Genomic DNA, 21,339 nt, shown 5'->3' with positions numbered 1-21,339 from the left:
GTGGACTAGTTGTCCATAGGTAGATGGATTCTGAACTCTTAAACAAGGGAAGCCTTGTATTCACCAGGGAAAAAGTGTCCAATATGGTCTACCAGTGTTAATTACCAGTTATGATCTTGAACTTGGTCTTAGCTTTAAAAATTTTTTTTATCTGTTCTTGCCTTTGACCAACAACCTAAGAGCCACAATTAAATGGGCTTCTTATTCATTGGTCCTGTGGAGGGATAAAAAAAACCTTAGGGGTAGTATACTCATTTCCCTGTATCTTAACATTATGCTAAATATTACTTGTTTGAAGATCAGGAAGTCTGAAGGTAGATAAATGAATGTCTCTGAAATGGTATCAGCAAAGGAATTTTTGTGATGGTCACTGGTTACAAGGCGACGCCTGGGTGGCTCAGCAGTTGAGGGCCTGCCTATGGCCCAGGGCGTGATCCTGGAGTCCTGGGATTGAGTCCCACAACGGGCTTCTTGCATGGAGCCTGTTTCTCTCTCCGCCTTTGTTTCTGCCTCTCTCTCTCTCTCTCTCTCTCTCTCTCATGAATAAGTAAATAAAATATTTCTTTTTAAAAAAGAATCTTTCCAAATCAAAATGAAAAGGATAATTGCAAATCCTGGATATACTAAATATGATAATTAAATTGCAATATACATGAAATAGATGCATTACATGAACATTGGGAGAGCATCCAACTTTGTGACTGTTTTATAATTGTCCTGATCTCATGACTTTTGAGTTAAGGATTGGGAATGGGACTTAGAATGAATTGATAGAATGCCCTTTGTATCTTAAATATAATTTGACCTAGAACTTTATAGAATGTAATTATCCAATAAAAACCTAAGCTGCAAGCTTTGGTTATAATTTGAAATTAAGAAAATGAGTGCAAGTCACTCAGAAGAAAAAAGAATTGCAAATCTCTATCAGATTTCTTATTTGTGTTTTTTCATGTATATTTGTTCTAGTTAACGTAAATATCACTATGGTTGCCCGTATTTATAATGTTCAGGGCTGTTAGAATGAGGGAAAGCAGAAGGCAGAGAGGATGTACTGAAGATACATGTCTGGTCTGATGCTCTCCCCATCCCACCTCTTTTCCATGTCAGTACCATTGCTCTAAACTCCTCCTAACACAAATGACTTCTATGGTCCTTTGTCTGTCCCAGCCCCACCAGTGTTCAAAGTTCACTCAAGTTTTCTGTAACAAAAAAAACTTCCATGACTTCCTGAAGCCTCATTAATCTCCTCCTCTGAAAGTCCTTCAGGACTTGACTGTCTCCCAACTTAATGTTTTTTAATGTGCATTTCCTGTTACTTACTATTGCTTGATGTTCATTGATCTTGTCTCACTAATGTGGTAGATTCCTGATGCAAGAACTAAGCCATTATTTCTATTTCCCTAAAGCAAAATTGAAAAACATGGTAAAATTATCCATGTTCACTATAAAACAACAGCTACAAAAATTTGTTAGTGTCATGGAGAGCAAAGAAGCAAAAATTATGTAAAATTTACTATTGAGAGATAACTGTTAACATTATGGTTTATGTAGTTTTAGGTCTCTGGGCACACAAATAACATGTATATAATTTATTATAAATAGAATTATGAGACATTTTTACATTTTCCATTGAATATATTTTGTATACATTTCCAAGTATATATCAATTATAATCATTTAAAATAACTAATATTCTAGTGTATGTACTATAATTAGTCCATTATTGAGACATTGGATTGTTTACAGTTTTCCAGTATTGTAAATAATGCTTTGTTTTTATTTGTACTTGTACTGTCATCTCTTAAGTGAAAAATCTAAAAATGGGATTGCTAGATAAAAAGATAGATACATTGTACTTGTTTTATAAAGTGCCAGACTCCCTTCCAGTGTTCCCACCAGGAGTGAGGACAGATCATTTCCCTAAGCTCTTATAAATACTGGGTTATGTCAGTCTCTAAGATCTTTGGAATATGATACAGTAAGATGATATATAGTTTTAATTTGTATAAATTGTATACAAAGGAGATTGAATGTATACTTCCAAGTTTATTGGCCATTTATATTTTGCTTTATTAAATTACTGGCTTATGTTTTTGTCTCATTTTCATTTCCAGTATTGATGTTCTTTTCTTACTGATTTTAAAGATCTCCTTATAAATGCAGATTAATCACCTTTATATGCCATGTGATATTCTTTCATTTTCCCAGGTTGTCTGTCCTTTCTCTTTAAACTCTGTTCATGATTTTTTTTTCTTTATGGAAGATATAAAATTTAAACTGTATTTTAAGGTGTATCCATCTTTTAAAATTTATGACCCTAGTATGTTGCCAAATGTTTCAATGGCTTTCCCTACCACAAGATTATTAAATATTAACTCATTTTATCCTAGTAATTTTATTTTTTGCTTTATTGATCCATATGAAAATTTCAAGTGTTGCTTCATCATCTCTCATGATACATGTTAATATATACTCGGTAAATACTTTTTGTTACCCTGTCTTATGCTCAGTTTGTTCTGAGATACTTTTTCATAGGAATGATCTTGTATTTAGAAATACAGCATATTCCAATGTTAGAATCATTATGATTTCTTATTGTAAGCATATTAGAATACATCTCAGTATGCAGACGTTTTCTCCTTAGTCTATATTGTCTAGTGTATGTAGCAAAAAACCATTTTGGTATCCCTCTGTATTTTGATAGAATATATTTTAGGCCAGGGGCTATAGAGAACCTAAAAATTCCTGTCCTCCAAATCCTTTTTCTTTATTTTCCCCTTTAGAAACTCCTATGTCCGGCTGAGACACCTGTGCACTAATACCTGGGTTCACAGCACAAATATCCCCATTGACAAGGAAGAAGAGAAACCCGTGATGCTTAAAGTAAGTTCTGGAACTTGGCTGTCTCCTTTGGTCTTGTGCTCCCTAATGAAAAAGCTCCTTTGAGAACAGATGGGGGAATAGGGAGCTGTGTTTTGTTGGTTTGGCCAGTGTGTGGTCATGGACAAAGTTGAATGCAATGAAAGAATTCTCTCCATGGGACCTGGCTAAAGCAAGCCCAGGCTTTTTGAAATAACCAGAACTTTTTATTCCATGGCTTTTGCCCTAAAGATTGAGCAATTGTCTGGATTTCTTGTCTGCTTGAAGGATGATTTTAGCTCAGGGAATGTTTGCTTGTGCCTTGAGGCGCATCAGATACCTAATCAGCTTTCCCCAATCTTTATTATTTCTTTATCTCTCTGTGTATTTAAATATACATTTTTTTAAAAGTTCTCTCAGCCCCTTTAATTTCTCTCCCAGAGGCCCACCTCTCCTTCACTACCTTTTCCAGGGTCATAGAACATAAATTCACAAACATAGGGATTTTATTTTTAAAAAGTGAAATTTTTTTTAGTGATGGGGGAGGTTGTTGGAATTTTTTTCTTCTATTTTTATGAACATTTTCAGGTATATAGAAAAATTGAAGGAATGGTACATTGTCTACCCTTATAAAACTGAGTCAGTAATTACCATTTTGCTTATTTGCCTTTTCCTTATGTATTTATAAACATGTTTTTAAATTACAACAGTCTTAACACGCTTCCTTTAATAAATGGAGGTATGGGGTAGCCTGGGTGGCTCAGCGGTTTGGTGCCGCCTTCGGCCCGGGGTGTGATCCTGGGGACCCAGGATTGAGTCCCATGTTGGGCTCCCTGCATGGAGCCTGCTTCTCCCTCTGCCTGTGTCTCTGCCTCTCTCTCTCTCTGTGTCTCTCACTAATAAATGAATAAAATCTTAAATAAATAAATAAATAAATAAATAAATAATGAATGAATGAATGAATGGAGGCAGGAAATGATACCAGAGCCCATTTTCTGCTTCATGCTTCCCCACAGTAAGAATCTCTAGAGAGGTAACAACTGTTAGTGATTTGAGGTACTTCTTTCCAGATATGTTCCTATGTCTTGTTGATTTTAACGGCAAGGTATAGCTCCAGCTTTTTGGATAGCCCAGTGTCCCGTAAATATAGTGCTTGTTTGAAGTTTTGCTTTCTCAATCCAAAAGACAGTTCCATGAAGACCATTTTGCTTTTCAGATTGGCACCTCCCCTGTGAAAGAGGATAAGGAAGCTTTTGCCATAGTTCCAGTTTCTCCTGCTGAAGTTCGGGACCTGGATTTTGCCAATGATGCCAGCAAAGTGCTGGGCTCCATAGCTGGGAAGCTGGAGAAAGGCACCATCACCCAGAATGAAAGAAGGTGAGGCTTCCCACAAGAACCAGACACACTCATCCTCAGCCCCTGGATTTTTTTTTAATCCCTTGCTGCAGAAAGACTAAATGCCAACTGTGAACAGTTTTATGTGAGAGGAACAGGCCTTAGCCTTTATATGTGGCTTCTACTGGTGATTTTCAAGAACCACATTGACTTCTTTGAGTCTCTAAAGTTGAAAAGATCATCTTTTTTCTTTGTCTCTAATTTGGCCTCTGGGGCTACCTAAGTAAATGTTAGGGGCCAGTGTTACTCTGAAATAAAATTTGATGGCTTATATTTTGTGAAGGTGGTTATCCTTTTGTGGACAATAATGTGTTGTGTGTATTTTACTCTTTTTGGTAATTGGTTGTCATGTTTAAGGAAATTGGGAAGAATGGATCTGCTTGTGTTTGACTCATCAGGGCCGAAGTCTTCTAAGGTGAAGCTTCCAACCTATTGGATGTTGACTGTTCCCCATCTCTAATAGCTTCTTTCTCCCTAAGGTCTGTAACCAAGCTACTGGAAGACTTGGTTTACTTTGTCACTGGTGGCACTAACTCTGGTCAAGACGTACTTGAAGTGGTATTCTCCAAGCCCAACAGGGAGCGGCAGAAGCTGATGAGAGAACAGAATATCCTCAGGCAGGTCTGTGAGATGCGACATACCTGCAGTCTTTGTAAGAAATCAGTAGGCTCACTGCTTTTACAGAGAGCATGGATGGCTCCCACCTGGAAGGCTTGATCAACTGACTTTTCAAGAAAAGAGACTTGATTTTTATAGAGCAGTTTTGAGTTCATAACAATAGTGAGTGGACAGCACAAAGTTTATACCTCCTGCCCACACACATGCATAGCCTTACCTATCATTAACATTCACCACTGTAGTGGTGCATTTGATACAGTTGTTAAACCTGCATTGACACATCATAATCCCCCCAAATCTATAGTTTACATTAAGGTTTGCTCTTGGTGTTTGTACACTATTTGGGTTTAGGCCAATGTATAATTACATATCCATTATTACAGTATTATGCAGAATATTTTCACTGTCCTAAAAATCTTCTGTACTGTGCCTATTCATCCCTCATTCCCCTCAACCCCTGGCAACCACTGATCCTTTTACTGCTATCATAGTTTAGCCTTTTCCAGAATGTCATATAGTTGGAATCATACAGTATTTAGTTCTATGTTCTTTCATTTAGTAATATGCATCTAAGATTCCTCTGTAAATTTTCATGGCTTCCTAGCTCAGTTCAGTTGAAAACATACTAGTTGACTATCAACATGTGAGAATTTACCTGTTGGGAACTCCAAGAAGTGTTCACTTGACGACTTCATTTTCGTCAAAAACATTAACAAGTTCTCTGTGTCCTTAAGGTTATTTCATATGTCTGGGAAGATTTGGAGTATTTGATAAATAGTGACCTCTATAAACCATCACAAAATCTTACCATAAAGAATGAATAAATGGCTTACTGGACAAATATAGATAGTATTACCTGGTATAAATTTAAATAAAATGGTGTAAAGATAAATTATAGGGAGGTAAGTGACAAGAGTAGATGAAGTGCACAGAAATGCATACCATATAGTTCTCTACAGCTATATATTGGCTACATACTTGGCTTAGAAATTCCTGGCCACTAAAATCCAAAGAGAAACCTATTCATTACTAGTCCTGTAGTTCTCCATGGGAACTTGGGATTTGAGAATCCTTTCTCCTGTCAGTTGATGATAGACAAAATTTATTAAAACTCCATCATGTTTCAGCAAGGATTTCCAGTCCAAGAATAAATTATGTCCAGCTGTTCCATGGGATGACTCCCAGATTAGACCTCTGGCTTAATGCCAATGCTCATTTCCACAGTGGTAATTCCTTGAGGGGCCAGAATGATCAGATTCCAGGGCAGAAACCTTCACTGAGCACTATATTTATGCAACTGACAATTATTATCTACTTTATCCTTAAGACCCCCTTGTAACTCAGTGATATTCTTTCCATTTTACTGATGAGAAAACCAAAAGCTACCTTGACTGTGCTTTATACCACTAGGGAATAATGCAGGAGTGAGTTCAACTTAAAATTTGCTAATTCCAAAGTCTATACTTTTAACCACTGCCCTACACACCACACTTGCAAGTGTTTGAGGACCAATAAGGTCCAGGTGGCCTGAATTCAGTGAGTAGCCAGTCTCAGTTGATGGATTGTGTGTAATTTTCAGATTATTGATGTTGATCTAGAAAGATTTGCCTGTGCAGTCCCACCACCTGTGAGGTTGTATTAGTTTAAGACCAAGGGTTAGCCATTAACTCTGTAAATGATGGCAGCATTCATTCTTCCTTCTCACAATCAGATCTTCAAGTTGTTACAAGCCCCATTCACAGACTGTGGCGATGGCCCCATGCTGCGGCTGGAGGAGCTTGGGGATCAGCGGCATGCCCCATTCAGACATATCTGCCGGCTCTGCTACAGGGTCCTGAGACACTCCCAGCAAGACTACAGAAAAAACCAGGTTGGTATTCGGGATGGATGGGAAGTAATGGGCAGCTTCATCCCTGAAGTTCATGTACTCGCCTCATGAGTTTTAAGTCTCACATCTATAGTTACTTAATGACTAGAGATTAGTTTATTAAGTTCACGCTTAGAAAGGAAATAAATTTTTGCAAGCCTCAGAAGATAGAGTCCTTAAGAAAGATGCCAGAGAAGTTCCCTTCTGCAGCCACCTTTCAATGAGAGTTTTCTTTTGGCATTGGTATTACATTTTTATTGCCTTATGGAAAATGATTACATGGGTTTATATTAAAGGAAGAGTGGAATCTTTTCTTCCTGCTCCCTTCCATAGTCTACATGTCTGCTGGTAACTTTATTTTGATTTTGGCTCATATTTTATGACATTCTAAGTCCTTGTCTATGTCATGGCACTATATATATTATCCTCTCCCCATGAAATAAATGTTCTAACCTCTCTGGGGTTTCCCATTATTTTGGTATTTTAAGGAAGCCTGTGAACTGTGTTACACATTTAGTAGTTCTCAGCTGGAACTAATATTGTCCCCCAGGAAGTATTTGACAATTTCAGGGGACCCTTTTGAGTGTCACAACTTGGAGGTGCTCCTGGCACCTAGTGGATAGAAGCCACTGATGCTACTAAATATCCAGGAATGCACAGGACATCCCCATCTGCAAATAGTTATCCAGCCCGATAGTCCGTAGTGCTGAGGTTGAGAGGCCCTGCACTATGTTACTCTAAGTACTGTAGGTGCATAGATGATGCTTATGAAAACCTTGATTCCCAGTCTCTGCGTTGTGTTACAAAAAGCTTTTGTTTGTAAACTTTTGACTGCCTCAACATCTGGCCTTTAAATTTAAGCTTTTCTCTGTAATTAAGGTTTTTTATATTTTGTCATGAAGATAGTATTAAACTTAAGCAATGCTCTAAAGTATTAGATATAATGTTGTTAGCAAATATTGCTAAGCTTTTGACTTTGCCTTTGGTATTGTTGAAATTAAAAGTATCCTATACCTATGATGTTGCGTTCATTAATCTGGACAGGTGGTCTTTGGGTGCTCTGATTGCTTTAAATTCACCTGCGGTGTGTCAATACCATACTCAAATAGTGCCAAAGAGATTTTATTCTCTTTCTCTGCTATCTTCAGATAAGGATGCATTGGAGCCTGTAGTGTGTGCCAGCACATTTTGCTTCTACATGAAAAGACCAAACCATTCCCTCTTACTGCTGCTACATTGACTATCTCTGCTTATTATTTATGGATTCTATGCCACTTGGCATAAGTGTATCTTTGAGGGCTGGTGAATTCCTAAATGTGCATCCTTATTGAGCATGGGCTGAAAAGTGGCCAGTGTCCACTGTGGACACTCTGAGTAGTTTTTAGGTTTTTGGAATTAATTTTAAAAAATTAAGCCAAGTTTCAAGGGCTTTTGGAACTTTCAGTAAACAAATTGTCTTGGGAAGGGAAATATTTTTGAATAGAAAGAAGCAATATCTTCAAGAGGCTTCCCTGAGTTCCTCATATATTGTTATGGAACATCATGTCTGATCCCCAAAGAGAGAAGCCAGAGATGTTGTCATAGGTTCTATGAATCTGGTTGACTGGCTTAGGTATTCCTAACTTGCTTCTGCTACCCATTGGCTATAAAAATGTATTTTCACCCCAGTTAAAGAATACAGAATGGGGTAATATTGTTCTAAATAGCTAGGTAGGCTTAAGTATATTTATTCAGCAGCATAGAGGAGCAAGGCACAGTTAAATCCTCTTGAATTAGTAATAAAATCAGAGCTGAAAAACAGCTTTTGACCTTTTAGGAAAATAAGTCACCACATTAATATTTATACTGTGCACTTACTAAAATGCCCATCTGTACATACAGGATAATTTGCTTAATTACATTTGTGTGGCAGGTTTAGTAAAATGAAGGATGTGGGGGAGTTTGCAGCTGCTATCCTAGATTAGAAAGTTGTGGAAAGATGCTCCACTAGGATTTCCCTTACAAACAATCATTCTCATCAGGGACTGTTGCTGTTTTCCTCAGTTTTGGGTTGAACTTAATATTTTTTGGTCTCTCTGTCAACCTTTCTTTTCTTCCTTAAAAGGAGTACATAGCCAAGCAGTTTGGCTTCATGCAAAAACAGATTGGCTACGATGTGTTGGCCGAAGACACCATCACTGCCCTGCTTCACAATAACAGAAAACTCCTGGAAAAACACATCACCGCTGCTGAGATCGACACATTTGTCAGTCTGGTGCGAAAGAACAGGGAGCCCAGGTGAGGCGGAGGTGGGCCTGATTGGCAGAATGTGTCTGACCAAACCAGTCATGGTGCTTTGGGCTGGGTTTCCTTTTTGAGGGCTGCCAGAGGCAGATGTCATTTAGGCCAGTCTTGAGAGGCTCTTGGATGAGTAGCGGAAAGAACAGACCTGTGGTGGAATCCTAGCTCTAACATTTACCAGCTGGGTGACCTTCACTTTCCCCTTGAGCTTTAATTTCCTTCTATGCTAAATGGATGGTTATGAAAATTGAATGAGAATAAATGCATGTGAAGTACCTGGTACTTCGTAGATGCTCAGTCAATGGCAGATAGCACTGGCCACTCAGTGACCATGTAGTACCCCCCGATTATCAGTTAGAACACTTCCCCCAAATATCATAAGAGTTTTTTTTTGCAAACTTAGTTGTTACTTGAGTGTTTTTATTTTATGTTAGGATTCTATCATTTCTCATTCTCATAGATCTCCCCACCTTCTTCCTCTCTTCCCTCTTTTCTTCTCCTGATTCAGATCCACAACATTGGGGCAACTGGGTGACTCAGTCGGTTTAGTACCTGCCTTCACCTCAGGTCATGATCCTGGGGTCCTGGGATCGAGCCCCACATTGGGCTCCCTGCTCAACAGGGAGTCTGCTTCTCCCTCTCCCTCTGCCCTTTCCCCTGCTCGTGCTTTCTCTCTCTTTCTCAAATAAATAAATATTTTTTATATATAAAAAAAAAGATCCACAACATTTTAGAAGTAGGAAATAGCTTATAATATAGATATCGTGAACAATCACACTGGAGAGCTGATAGTGTTGTTACAAAATGACTCCTCCCACCCATGAAGTTAAATGATGCCTTGTGGAGCATTCTCATGTACCAGGGAGTGAACTAAACCAGCACTTGACATGAATTAGCTTATTTAATCTTCAGGACAGTTCTCTGAGGTTATACATTATCCTCTTCTGTGGATGAGAAAAGTGTAATACAGCAAGGTCAAGAAATTTCTCCAAGTCACACTGCATATCAGAACATAACTAAAGGAGAATCAGCACAGGGATTCCAACTCAGGCCTCAGAGCCTTTCCTAACTTCTCTGGTCCCCCTCCATCCACTGCTTCCTTATGTGGATGTCTTCCTTCTTTTCATTTTTGCCTCATCACTTCTCCATCTGCCCCAGTCATGGCCGCTTTCCTCTTCTGCCTCTTTCTTTCTTTTCTTATGGTGACTGGGTTCCTGGTGGTGCTGTAGATGCTGGCAGCCAAACCTGAAATGTCTCTGATTTCTTTTGTCCAAGGTATGGACTGTCCACTTAGCAGAGTCAGGCTCCAAGAGCCAAACCTCCTCTCTGGCTACAGAAAATGTTTTGTTTGCTTTCTCTTTCTCGACAGATTCTTAGATTATCTCTCTGACCTCTGTGTGTCCATGAACAAATCGATCCCAGTGACCCAAGAACTAATATGTAAAGCCGTGCTGAATCCAACCAATGCCGACATCCTAATTGAGACCAAGTGAGTGGGGAAGGGAGTAGTCTTGGGATTTAAGATACAGATGAGAAAAAGATTTAGATAGAGCTTGTACGGTTCAGTGGATGTCTGCACTCCTGACTAAGAGAACTTTACCCTTTTGGGTGAAGACTTGGTCTGAAGTCAGACAGGCTGGCATGAGATCTGTCTAATGCAAAGGTCTTGGATAAGGGAATTAAGTTTGCTTCTGGAGTGGCCTCCTCTATACTTACTTTTGCACACTGGTTTAAAACTAAGTGTATTCACCAGAGAGCATTTTGTACACACTTGGTTTAATTTTAAGAGCTTAATGCTCTTAAAGTAAGATTATTAGTTTTAAAATGTAAAGGAGGTAATTCATTGATGATATTAAGATACTGCAGGGAAGAGTTTTTTAAATTATCACTGTTCAAAAGTGTTTAGTGGTACAGAGAAACTTTGGTAATAGTAGTGATTCATTTTTAGCAAGGGAACTGTTTTCCTGGTAAGTACAATGCCAGTAATAAAGGCCAGTGTTTAGAAAACAAATCAAAACAAAACCTCAAACTCAATTAGGCACTAAGCTAGTGATTTGGTTTGTTTGTTTCTTATGCATGACTTGATTTTGTGCTTAAGGCTAATGCAACTTCAGCATATGACATTGGGCCTGAATAATTGTCTTTGGGGACTGTCCTGTGTGTTTAGCAGCATCCTTGGTTTCTACCCAGTAGATGCCTGTAGTACTCCTCCTGTTCAGTTGTGACAAACAAAAATGTCTAAATGTCTGCCGACATTGCCACAGGTCTCCTGGAGAGGGTGCAAGGCAGATAGAATCACCCTGCTTGAGAACCACTGGCATAAAGTATAGGAAGAAGTTAATGTTTGGCTTTTTGTGATCCTGCCACTAAGGAACAAAAAATGATCATCTCTGTCTTTCTGCTGAAAGTGAAGCTAAATTTCAGTGTATTGCTACAGTTGATCCAGGATCAGCAAGTATTTCAATGGAGTGAGTTTTCCCTCTTTCTCTTATTTTCCAGGTTGGTTCTTTCTCGTTTTGAATTTGAGGGTGTTTCTACTGGAGAGAATGCTCTAGAAGCAGGAGAAGATGAAGAGGAGGTGTGGCTCTTCTGGAGAGACAGCAACAAGGAGATCCGCAGCAAGAGTGTGAGGGAACTGGCACAAGACGCTAAAGAAGGCCAAAAGGAAGACCGGGACGTTCTCAGCTACTACAGGTCACGAGAAGTCCCTTCGGGCTCAGTTTGGGGTACCGTGAAAAGAATCAATGAGGATTTTATTGGTTACTTGTTGATTGTTCCAGGGAGTCATAAGTTGTTACCTGTCTAGCAAATGATGTGCATTTTAGGAGTTTGGAGTATGAGGTCTCATTGACACTTGCAGAGGGAATTGATTTCAGGCCCTGGCCTGGTGGGCAGAACAGTTTATTGTTTGCCTGTAGCAGCACAGCACATACATGCATATTGTAGTATTTAGGAGTCAGACTGTATGGTCAGACTGCTTGGGTTCAAATTCTGACCTTCCTACATACTAGATTTTTGACTTTTTTTCTTTTTAAAGATTTTATTTATTTATTCCAGGGAGAGGTAGAGACATAGGCAGAGGGAGAAGCAGGCTCCCTGTAGGGAGTCTGATGCGGGACTCGATCCCAGGACCCCAGGATCACGACCTGGACTGAAGGCAGACACTCAACCACTGAGCCACCCAGGTGCCCCTAGGTTTTTTATTTGGCCAAGTTATATACCTCTTTATGTCCCAGGTCCTTTATCTGCATAGAGATAGTAGTGCCAACCTCCTTAGAACTTTGGCAGACAGAGCTAGGAAACAAGTGTGCATATTCACATTTATCTGTATATTTGTATATAGGCACCCATATATCTTCTCTATTTCTGTATCCATCTGTGCAAATTTGTAATGAAACTTTGAGTCCACATCAATACTTGCAATTTCATTCCAACACCATTGGGTTATTGTAGCCTTCACATTTCCACATATGCAGCTCCCTCCCATGACAGAGAAACCTGGCTGGCCTTTCCCTGGGGGCTGTACCTGTTTGCTCACTGTCTGTTCCCTAGGGAGTGTACCTGTTTGCTCACTGCTGGTTACCTCTGTCAGCGCCAGGGTCTCCCTGGTTCCAGCTTTAAGTCCTGCTGGCCCTACCACCTCAGGGAAGGCAACGGAGAGGTCAAGAAGGGGGAAGAGAGCCAATAGAAATTTTTCAAAGAAAAGAGAAGGGAAGATGGCGAAGTGCTTATGGCATTTTTTTAATGAGTAAAACTTGGCCATTCTAGTGCTCTTTATTCCCTCCTGTGTTCCCTGCCCCTCACTCCCGTTCATGCATACAGTGTGTAAGTAACCTTCCACATTCTCGATGTATTTTACTCCATTTGTATGCATTCATAAAAAATACAGACTATTTTGCCAGCTCCTGGAAATTTATGTAATTGGTACTTTATTCTAAGTTCCATTCTGAAACCTGCCTTATTTATTTTGTATTGCTTCGGAGATGTGTTCGTGTTAATGACGGTAGATGTACTTCTCTAATTTTGAAGTACAAAAGCTGAGCAGGGTTCCATTTTATTATGCTATGTTTTCATTGCTCCTTGATATTACATCGTATGCCACAATTTTGTTTTTCATGTCCGGGAGCATTCTTATTCAAAAGCATTGCATATGAGTAAGAGTTTCCATTTCATATTAGTAGTAAAGTGTTGAATTGGCGAGCATGCATATTTTCAGCTTTACCAAGCAATTCTAGATTGGATATTTTGGTGCACACTCCCACCAGTTGTAAATGAGAACTTTGTTTCTCCTGGTCTTTGCTGACTGAATATTGTGATGCTTTTTAATCTTTGTTAATATTATAAGCATGAAATAGAATCATATTTTTTTTATTTGCATTCACTGGTATCTAGTGAGATTGAGACTACTTTCAACTCATGGTTATTGATAATAAGCAGAATTTTAGCTTCAGAAGCCAGTATTTGCCACTTTGGAAGCCAGTAGCTTTCTTATTTCACATTAGAAGTTGTTTACTCTTTTAACGTTTGATACATCTTCCTATGAGGGTGAATGAGAAAGAGTGCTTCCCTAGTCCAGTACAGGAGGTGACAAAAACCACATGTAGTTGGATGAGGAAGAAAGCATAAGGTATTTTGAAGATTCCCCTACTTTGTACATCGTGTTTTTCATGTAAAAGTCAAAAAGGAGGCTTATGAGATAAGACCCTAAGAGTATTATAAAATTTCTAGTTAGACTCAACATGGGAGATATCTTGAACATTTCCTACATGGTCTTTATATACTGTATAAAAAAAACAGCTGAAGAAATAGATAAGCATTTTACACGTAACATTTTCCCCCATTTATTTCATAAAATAAACAAGGGCAAAGTGGAATCAAATAGTCACATAATTACTCCACCTCAGCAAGGTAGATATGTATGACTGGTGGTATAGCTTGAAGTGTTCCTTTATCTGCTTGGTCACAGAAGCCATCTAAGCATGTCGATGTTCAGGTGTTCAATGTCACTCCTGTGAAAGTTGGGGATATCTGAACTGTCTAATGTGTGTTCCCATTCATCTTCAATGACTTCTGATTTCTTTTTGTAACCTTCCTTCTCTCCAGGTATCAGTTGAACCTTTTTGCTAGGATGTGCCTAGACCGCCAGTACCTGGCCATCAATGAAATATCAGGCCAGCTGGATGTAGATCTCATTCTCCGCTGTATGTCTGATGAAAACCTGCCTTATGACCTGAGGGCATCCTTCTGCCGTCTCATGCTTCATATGCACGTGGACCGAGATCCTCAAGAACAAGTCACTCCTGTGAAATACGCCCGCCTCTGGTCTGAGATTCCCTCGGAGATTGCCATCGATGAGTGAGTCTGGCTTCTCCCTGCACCGAGACCTCATGTTGCTTTAAAACCTCATCATGTTTGGGTCAGGGTAGACAGACAACTTATGGTAAAGTCTAGCTAAATCATAACAGAAAGATGAAGTCTTTTTTTTTCCCCATCAAGCTTAAAATTAAAAAGTAGATGGCAAATACTGCTTTTTTTGAAGAATGTGAAAGATGGCATGATTAAATTTATGTCTTGTCTCTTTTTAATTTTTTTTAATTTTTTATTTTTTTTAACATTTTTAAAAAATTTTTACTTATTTATGATAGTCATCAGAGAGAGAGAGAGGCAGAGACATAGGCAGAGGGAGAAGCAGGCTCCACGCACCGGGAGCCCGACATGGGATTTGATCCCGGGTCTCCAGGATCGCACCCTGGGCCAAAGGCAGGCGCTAAACCGCTGTGCCACCCAGGGTTCCATTGTCTCTTTTTTAAAGTCAACAAATATTTGTCTCTACTTTGTGTCCGCCTTAAGTAATATGTCAATGAACCAACCAGAACACTATCTCTACACTTGAAGGGAAAGAGATACAAACAAGACAATTGATTACATAGCTTTTTTTTTTTTCTTTTTTTTTTAAGGATTTTATTTATTTGAGAGAGAGAGAGAGAGAAAGCAAGAGACAAAGCACAAGTGAGGGTGTGGGTGGGGAGGGGCAGAGGGAGAGGAAGAAACAGATACCCGCTGAGCAGGGAGCCTGACACGGGGCTCCAGCTCCATCCCAGGACCCTGAGATCATGAACTGAGCTGAGGGCAGACTCTTAAGAGACTGAGCCCCTCAGGCGCCTCAAATGATTACATATCTTGATGATAGCTGCTAAGGGGGAAAGAATAAAGTAAGGACAGAGGGTGAGATAGGAGTGTTGGTGAGGGGGGGTTCTCGGCTTTGTGGCCGAGCAGCTGAGAAAGGCCTAACTATAAAGTTCTTGACTTTTTTTTTCCTTTTCTCTCTCCTTTTCTTTTAGCTATGATAGTAGCGGAGCTTCCAAAGATGAAATTAAGGAGAGGTTTGCCCAAACCATGGAATTTGTGGAGGAGTATTTAAGAGATGTGGTTTGTCAGAGGTTTCCTTTCTCTGATAAGGAGAAAAATAAGCTTACATTTGAGGTAACTCATAATGAAATGATCTGTATGTTTTATCTGCTTTTCATCGGTCATTTTTCTGTTGGGTAAATAGAAAATATTTTAGCATGTGGTAATTTCTATCATGATACTCTGGTTTTGTAATAAAAAGGAATTCAGCTCAATTTTGTTCAAGAATAAAATAGAATTGATAGCAGTTACTTGGCTTAATGGTAGTTAAGCTCTTAGAGTAAGTACCCAGGGTGAATCCTATCATGTAACATGATAGACTGGTACGTATACTCTGTATTTTATATTAAAAACAACAGGAAAGAAACAGACTATGAGATCTGTCACAGATCCTTTGAGGTATATAAATTCTTACTACATTTGAGTTAAAATGTTTCTCTTTGAGTCCCCCCTTTCCTTGTGAGGAGTTCTATTTCTGAGGATTGCAATATTGTTATCTATGCCCTCTGGCTATAACATGGCTTGCCCTGTATTCTCTTTGGGAAGCTCCACAGACACATGATTAGGCCAGTTGTTTATTAACTAGTTATTAAAAGAAGTCAGTAGCTGTGCAGTTTTTTGTTTCTTATTTTTCTCCTTATAAAACGAAATTTGATCAGAAATGGCAAGCAAGGTATATGCCTTCTCTTACTATAAAGAGGGACAGAATCAGTCATTTATCAACTAGTCCACATAAAACTGAAGGGTACACTTTAACACCATTTCTCTCTCCCTCTCTGTCTCTCTCTTTGTTTTAATATAATAGGTTGTAAATTTGGCTAGGAATCTAATTTACTTTGGTTTCTACAACTTCTCTGACCTTCTACGATTAACGAAAATCCTCCTGGCCATACTGGACTGTGTGCACGTGACAACAATCTTCCCCATTAGCAAAATGGCAAAAGGAGAAGAGAATAAAGGTAAGAATGTTGTGGCAAAGTGGAGGAGTAGGATTTGCTGGCACCCACACCCCAGGGACATGCCCTCCCAGACTTTCCCCTTACTACTTGTATCATGTGTTTCCCTGTGAGTTCCTGTCCTTCCCTTGTCCTTTTCTTCTGGACTTTTCATTTTGGATATTTTCTTATTCTTCCTTTTTTAAAATGATTTTATTTGAGAGAGAGCAAACACAAGTTGGGGAGAGGGGGGAGGGACAGAGAAGACGCCAACTCTCCACTGAGCAGGGAGCCCAACTTGAGGCTTGATCCCAGGACCCTGGGATCACGACCTGAGCTCAAGGCAGACACTTAACTGACTGAGCACCCCAATTATGGGCATTTTCGAACAAAAAGTAAAGCCGAAAGAGTAGCACAGCAGACACCTGTAGATCTTTGAGTCCTTGATTATTCACATTTTGCTCAAATTCCTTTAGATCTATGTATGAGTCTAGGGTGTCTATTTTGCCAAACCATTTGAAAGTTATCTAACCAGTTTCATGCTCATCTCTTAAGAACATATGTCCTGTCCTCATTTTTGATATGTTGTGATCAATCAATGATGATTTAGCATATGATGAAATAAAACCCAGGTTTGTATTTCCAATCTGTGAATAGGAAAATCTGCCTTTCCTTGTTTTTTCCTCTGTTTTAGGGTGAGGGTAGGCCCATACTAGGTACTCGTGTCTGGATAATTAGTGAGATTGTCTCTACAGCTAGAAGAGAAAAAGTACATCTCCTTATCTCCCACCATCTGTCAGGTCCTGTGATCAGTCATTTCACATATTTTTCACCATCTCATCCTCTGACTGAGCTCCTTTATTCTCATTTTAGAGATAAAGAAACTGAGCCTCAGAGGTAATCCAGTGTGCTCAAGATTAGTATTCATAGCAGCACTTAATTTGTGCCTCGTTTACTGCTATACCCCTAATATTATGTATAGCAACAAACATATGCTAAGTGACCAGTAAAATTTGGCAGGTGAATTAATACACAAAAATGCCCCTTGGGGAATTTCAAAACCCATGTGTTTTCTGTTACTCCTGAGTCCCCAGAGTTTTGATGGGTATTAACCTTTTCTGATTCCTAGGGTCTTGAGAATGTGTCAGAACAGGGACATGTTAAATAATATGTCTTGAGTCTCTTCCCCATGCCAGGTGCCTCAGACCACTCTTCTAGAATGTTGTCATGACTGAGGTCTGTCCTGACCCTTCCTAGGCAGTAATGTAATGCGGTCCATCCATGGGGTTGGAGAGCTGATGACCCAGGTCGTGCTCCGGGGAGGAGGCTTTTTACCCATGACTCCCATGGCTGCTGCCCCTGAAGGCAATGTGAAACAGGCAGAGCCAGAGAAGGAGGACATCATGGTCATGGACACCAAGTTGAAGATCATCGAAATACTCCAGGTAACCATCAGCCAGGCGTGGTGGGAAGTGTGCTTCACAGGGTTACCATTTGGATCTGCCCCTCCCTGCTCTTATAAAGCCCTAGACTTTCTGGGGGAGAGTATGGAGGTAAATTCTTAGCTCATTGTTCAGTGCCATTTATGAACTAGCTGTCTTTATCCCTCTCCTGTCATCTCATGCTCCTCCCCAATGTGCCTTGTTCCTCCAGTCATGACAAAACTTCCTGTAGTTGCCTTAGCTTTCCATAATCATTGACCTCTATGGCTTCACCCAAGCTGCTCCTTTTGCTTAAAATTCACTTGGTTATGCTTCTACATAAAGCTGGGTTCCTTGCTTATTGTTCATAACTAGTTTAAGGTTCCATGAACTTGGCAACACCTGCCTCCCTCCCTCCCTTCCCTTTTTCATTCATTCATTCAACAAATATTTATTGAACCTGATTCTGTGCCAAGTACTTTTAAGCACTGGAGATCAGACTGAACAACATAGATTAAATTCCTGCTTCTAAAGAACCTGCATTTTGGTAGGACTCTTAGGCATATTAAACAACAAATATTCTGTGTCAGAGAGTGGTAAGTGTTAAGGATGCTAAAATCTAAAGGAGGATCAGGATGGTTGGAGGCCGCCAGGAGGAAGGAAGCCAGGGATACTGTTTTTGTTGGGGTTATCAGACAAGGCCTCTCTAGTAAGGCAATGTGATCAGAGACCCAAATGAAGTGAGGAAGCTAGCATGTGGATATCTAGGAAAAGTCTCGGAGGCAGAAGTAATAGCAATGAGAAGATCTTGAGGTGGGAGTACACTTGGCAGGTTTTGGAGCAGGTTGGATTTAAGAGGGAATGGGAGAGGTTGAATCCGAGTGGGGGAGTAAGTACAAATAACTCTTTTGAGTGGATTTGCTATAAAATGAACAGAAAAATGGGGAAGTGCCTGAGGGTGATTGTTGGTAACAGGAAGTTTTTGTTAGAATGTTTTTTAAGTTGAGAGATTATAGCAAGTTTGTATGCTGAATGGAATGAATGGAATGGTCAGCTAGAGAGAGGGACAAGTTGTTGACATAGGAGAGAGGATAATTGTAGGAGTAAAGGCCTTGCATGGGCAAAAGGAGGTATGGGAGCCAATCTACTGAGGACAGGGATTGGTCTCAGGTATGAGAACCCTCCTGATCTCCTGACAGTCTGTGTTTTCCTCTTTCTGCTCGTAGGTCATTTTTATTCATCAGCAAAATCATTTGCTCCTTAATGAAAATAATGCTGTTACCACTTTTTTTTTTCTCTTTTGTCTCATGTTGCCTCTTGCCAACCCCAGACCATGTAGTAGGTGATTACAAATTATTATAGACTTAAGAATTTGTTTTTGAGTCTGAAGTCACTTTTACCAATAGTTTGAAAGCATCAATGAGAGTCCTCAAATATTTAGTGCTGTAAAGATTGACTTTAGAAGAAGCCTCATTGAATTTTTGCCTAACCAAAAGTTGAGAAGGACTTCTCAGGCTATGCCTTATGCGTCCCAAGTATGTTAGTATCATGAACATGTATCAGAAGTGATGCAGTATAAAACTTGATAACACCCTTGAGGTCCTCTCAGTGTCATCATCTTAGAACAACTGGTTGGTGGAGTCATTGTTTCAACAAATACTTCCCCCTTACCATACGTAAAGCACTTTGCTGGGCACTCAGAAAAATGCACAGATGATTAGAACAGAGATTATACCCACAAGAGATTTATAGTCTAATAGGGAAAAAAAAGGAAGTAAAACTATGAGAAAAGTATTCTCCTAGGACATGGGGGGTGTATCATTTGATCCCATTTAGTAAGCACCAGAGAAGGTTTTTACAGAGGAGATAGATTTTATCTGTGCTTTTACACCTTAACGAGGTTTGTAGTATAGAACCAAGGGGACATTCTCAAGTCCCCTTGAACTTGGAGCAGGTTGAACCAGGGCATGACATCTCATGGACCAGTAGTAACTCCCCTTGGGCAGAGACAGAGTGTGTGGAACGGAAGTTGTCAAAAATGAGGTTGGAAAGGAGGACCAGGCCAGATTCTAGAGAGTTCTGGGTGCCTAAAGTGTTAGGACCTAGTTCTATAGTGAGCCTTTGAGAATTTTCATAAAGGGGACTGACATAAAAATAAACACCTTTGGGAGGTAGATCTGGTGATGGCAAGGCAGGAGCTAAGGAGGATGTGAGCAGGGGGAAATCATAGGAGAGATCCAGTAGAAGTGGAACCAACAGGACTTAGTCTGTGATTAGATGTTTGTATCAGAGAGGAGTAGATGTTCTGAGGTTGACTGAGGTTGAGAGAACTTGGGCAGGACTGACATTGTTTTGTACAATACTGAGTTTGAGACTCTGGCAAGACACCAGATGAGATGTCCAGTAATCAGTAGGAAACAATGACCAAGAGCTCAGAAGGCAAGCCAAGGTAGTAGTATCTCAGTCTGGGAGAGGTGACTGCCCTGGGATTGAGTCAGGTCACCAAGAGGGCAAGGCAGAGACGAGAAGAGAATGGAAGGGAGAATGTCCATAAGGTCCTCAAATAATGCCAAGCAGTTGCTTTTTTTGTTTTGATTTTTTTTTTTTTTTTTTTTTTTTTGGCTCTTGCAACAACTGGAAAATGTAACTTGCTTCAGAGTAGAGGGCAAAGGAATGTAAGAAGTAAATGAAGAAGGAACCCAAGAGTTGTTTTATAAATCAAAGGAAACCATCAGAAATGAAAAATATGGACCATGCTAATTTCTAGTAGTAAAAGCATGCATGTATTTCTCTGTGGATTCTTTTAAATTAAGGCAGCTAACTTCACCCTTCTCAGGGCCTAGAGTTGGCGTTTAATAGTTGCTGAAGTCATGTTTTATAGAGGATGGAGTAGGGAGTGAGTGATTTATTGTTCCAATTATTAAATTAATTGTCAGGGTGCTAAAGTTTGTACTAGAAGCTAAGGTGCTATGGACAGACTTGATATACTCCATAGAAGTCTGTTGTTAAAGTAATTGTTGAAATCTAAGCCAAATATTTGGCTCACTTAGTGCTTTAAGGTAATTGATGCAGCAGATACCAGGCCCAGCCAGAGTGCAGTGGCTTGGCAGAGTGTTACAGGTGGTATGCTAATGTAACCAATCTGTTTCCATTTCCACTTGAATCTTTAGTTTATTTTGAATGTGAGATTGGATTATAGGATCTCCTGCCTCCTGTGTATATTTAAGAGAGAGTTTGATGAAAGCAATTCCCAGACTTCGGAAACATCCTCTGGAAACAGCAGCCAAGAGGGGCCAAGTAATGTACCAGGTTAGTGATTCCACAATGGGATTTCAGCCATAGAATGGGGTGTGAGTCTAATAAAAACTGAGGATTCCAATAGTACATTCTACAGAAAGGATAAAATACTAATATTTTGAAGTATATTGCAATGGAGAATGAAATCCTAGGAGTTACCTTTTATGGGTAGAGGAATAATTGAAAGAGTTCTGATCTCTTCTGGGTTAGATCTTGTTTCCTTCCATCTTGGAGTCTCTTAGTCATAAGACAGCTGAGA

The 21,339-nt window shown here is 39.7% G+C and overlaps 1 protein-coding gene across 13 annotated transcripts in view; it reads left to right on the top strand.

The window, feature by feature from the left end:
- The window catches only part of ITPR1 (inositol 1,4,5-trisphosphate receptor type 1), a 319,048-nt gene that overhangs the window by 146,305 nt on the left and 151,404 nt on the right, over positions 1–21,339 (top strand). For all 13 annotated transcript variants that reach the window (XM_038565792.1, XM_038565795.1, XM_038565791.1 and 10 more), the window contains 12 exons: positions 2,784–2,883; positions 4,076–4,236; positions 4,734–4,875; positions 6,584–6,742; positions 8,844–9,016; positions 10,389–10,508; positions 11,519–11,713; positions 14,123–14,374; positions 15,361–15,502; positions 16,233–16,386; positions 17,620–17,807; positions 20,954–21,092. In XM_038565792.1, the coding sequence (XP_038421720.1) occupies positions 2,784–2,883; positions 4,076–4,236; positions 4,734–4,875; positions 6,584–6,742; positions 8,844–9,016; positions 10,389–10,508; positions 11,519–11,713; positions 14,123–14,374; positions 15,361–15,502; positions 16,233–16,386; positions 17,620–17,807; positions 20,954–21,092 (1,925 nt within the window). The remainder of the gene's footprint in view (positions 1–2,783; positions 2,884–4,075; positions 4,237–4,733; positions 4,876–6,583; positions 6,743–8,843; positions 9,017–10,388; positions 10,509–11,518; positions 11,714–14,122; positions 14,375–15,360; positions 15,503–16,232; positions 16,387–17,619; positions 17,808–20,953; positions 21,093–21,339) is intronic.

The sequence above is a fragment of the Canis lupus genome, chromosome 20 (genome assembly GCF_011100685.1).
Source record: "Canis lupus familiaris isolate Mischka breed German Shepherd chromosome 20, alternate assembly UU_Cfam_GSD_1.0, whole genome shotgun sequence".
NCBI lineage: Eukaryota > Metazoa > Chordata > Mammalia > Carnivora > Canidae > Canis > Canis lupus.
Note: the sequence above shows the minus strand (reverse complement) of the source record. Positions and strands in the feature narration are given on the sequence as shown.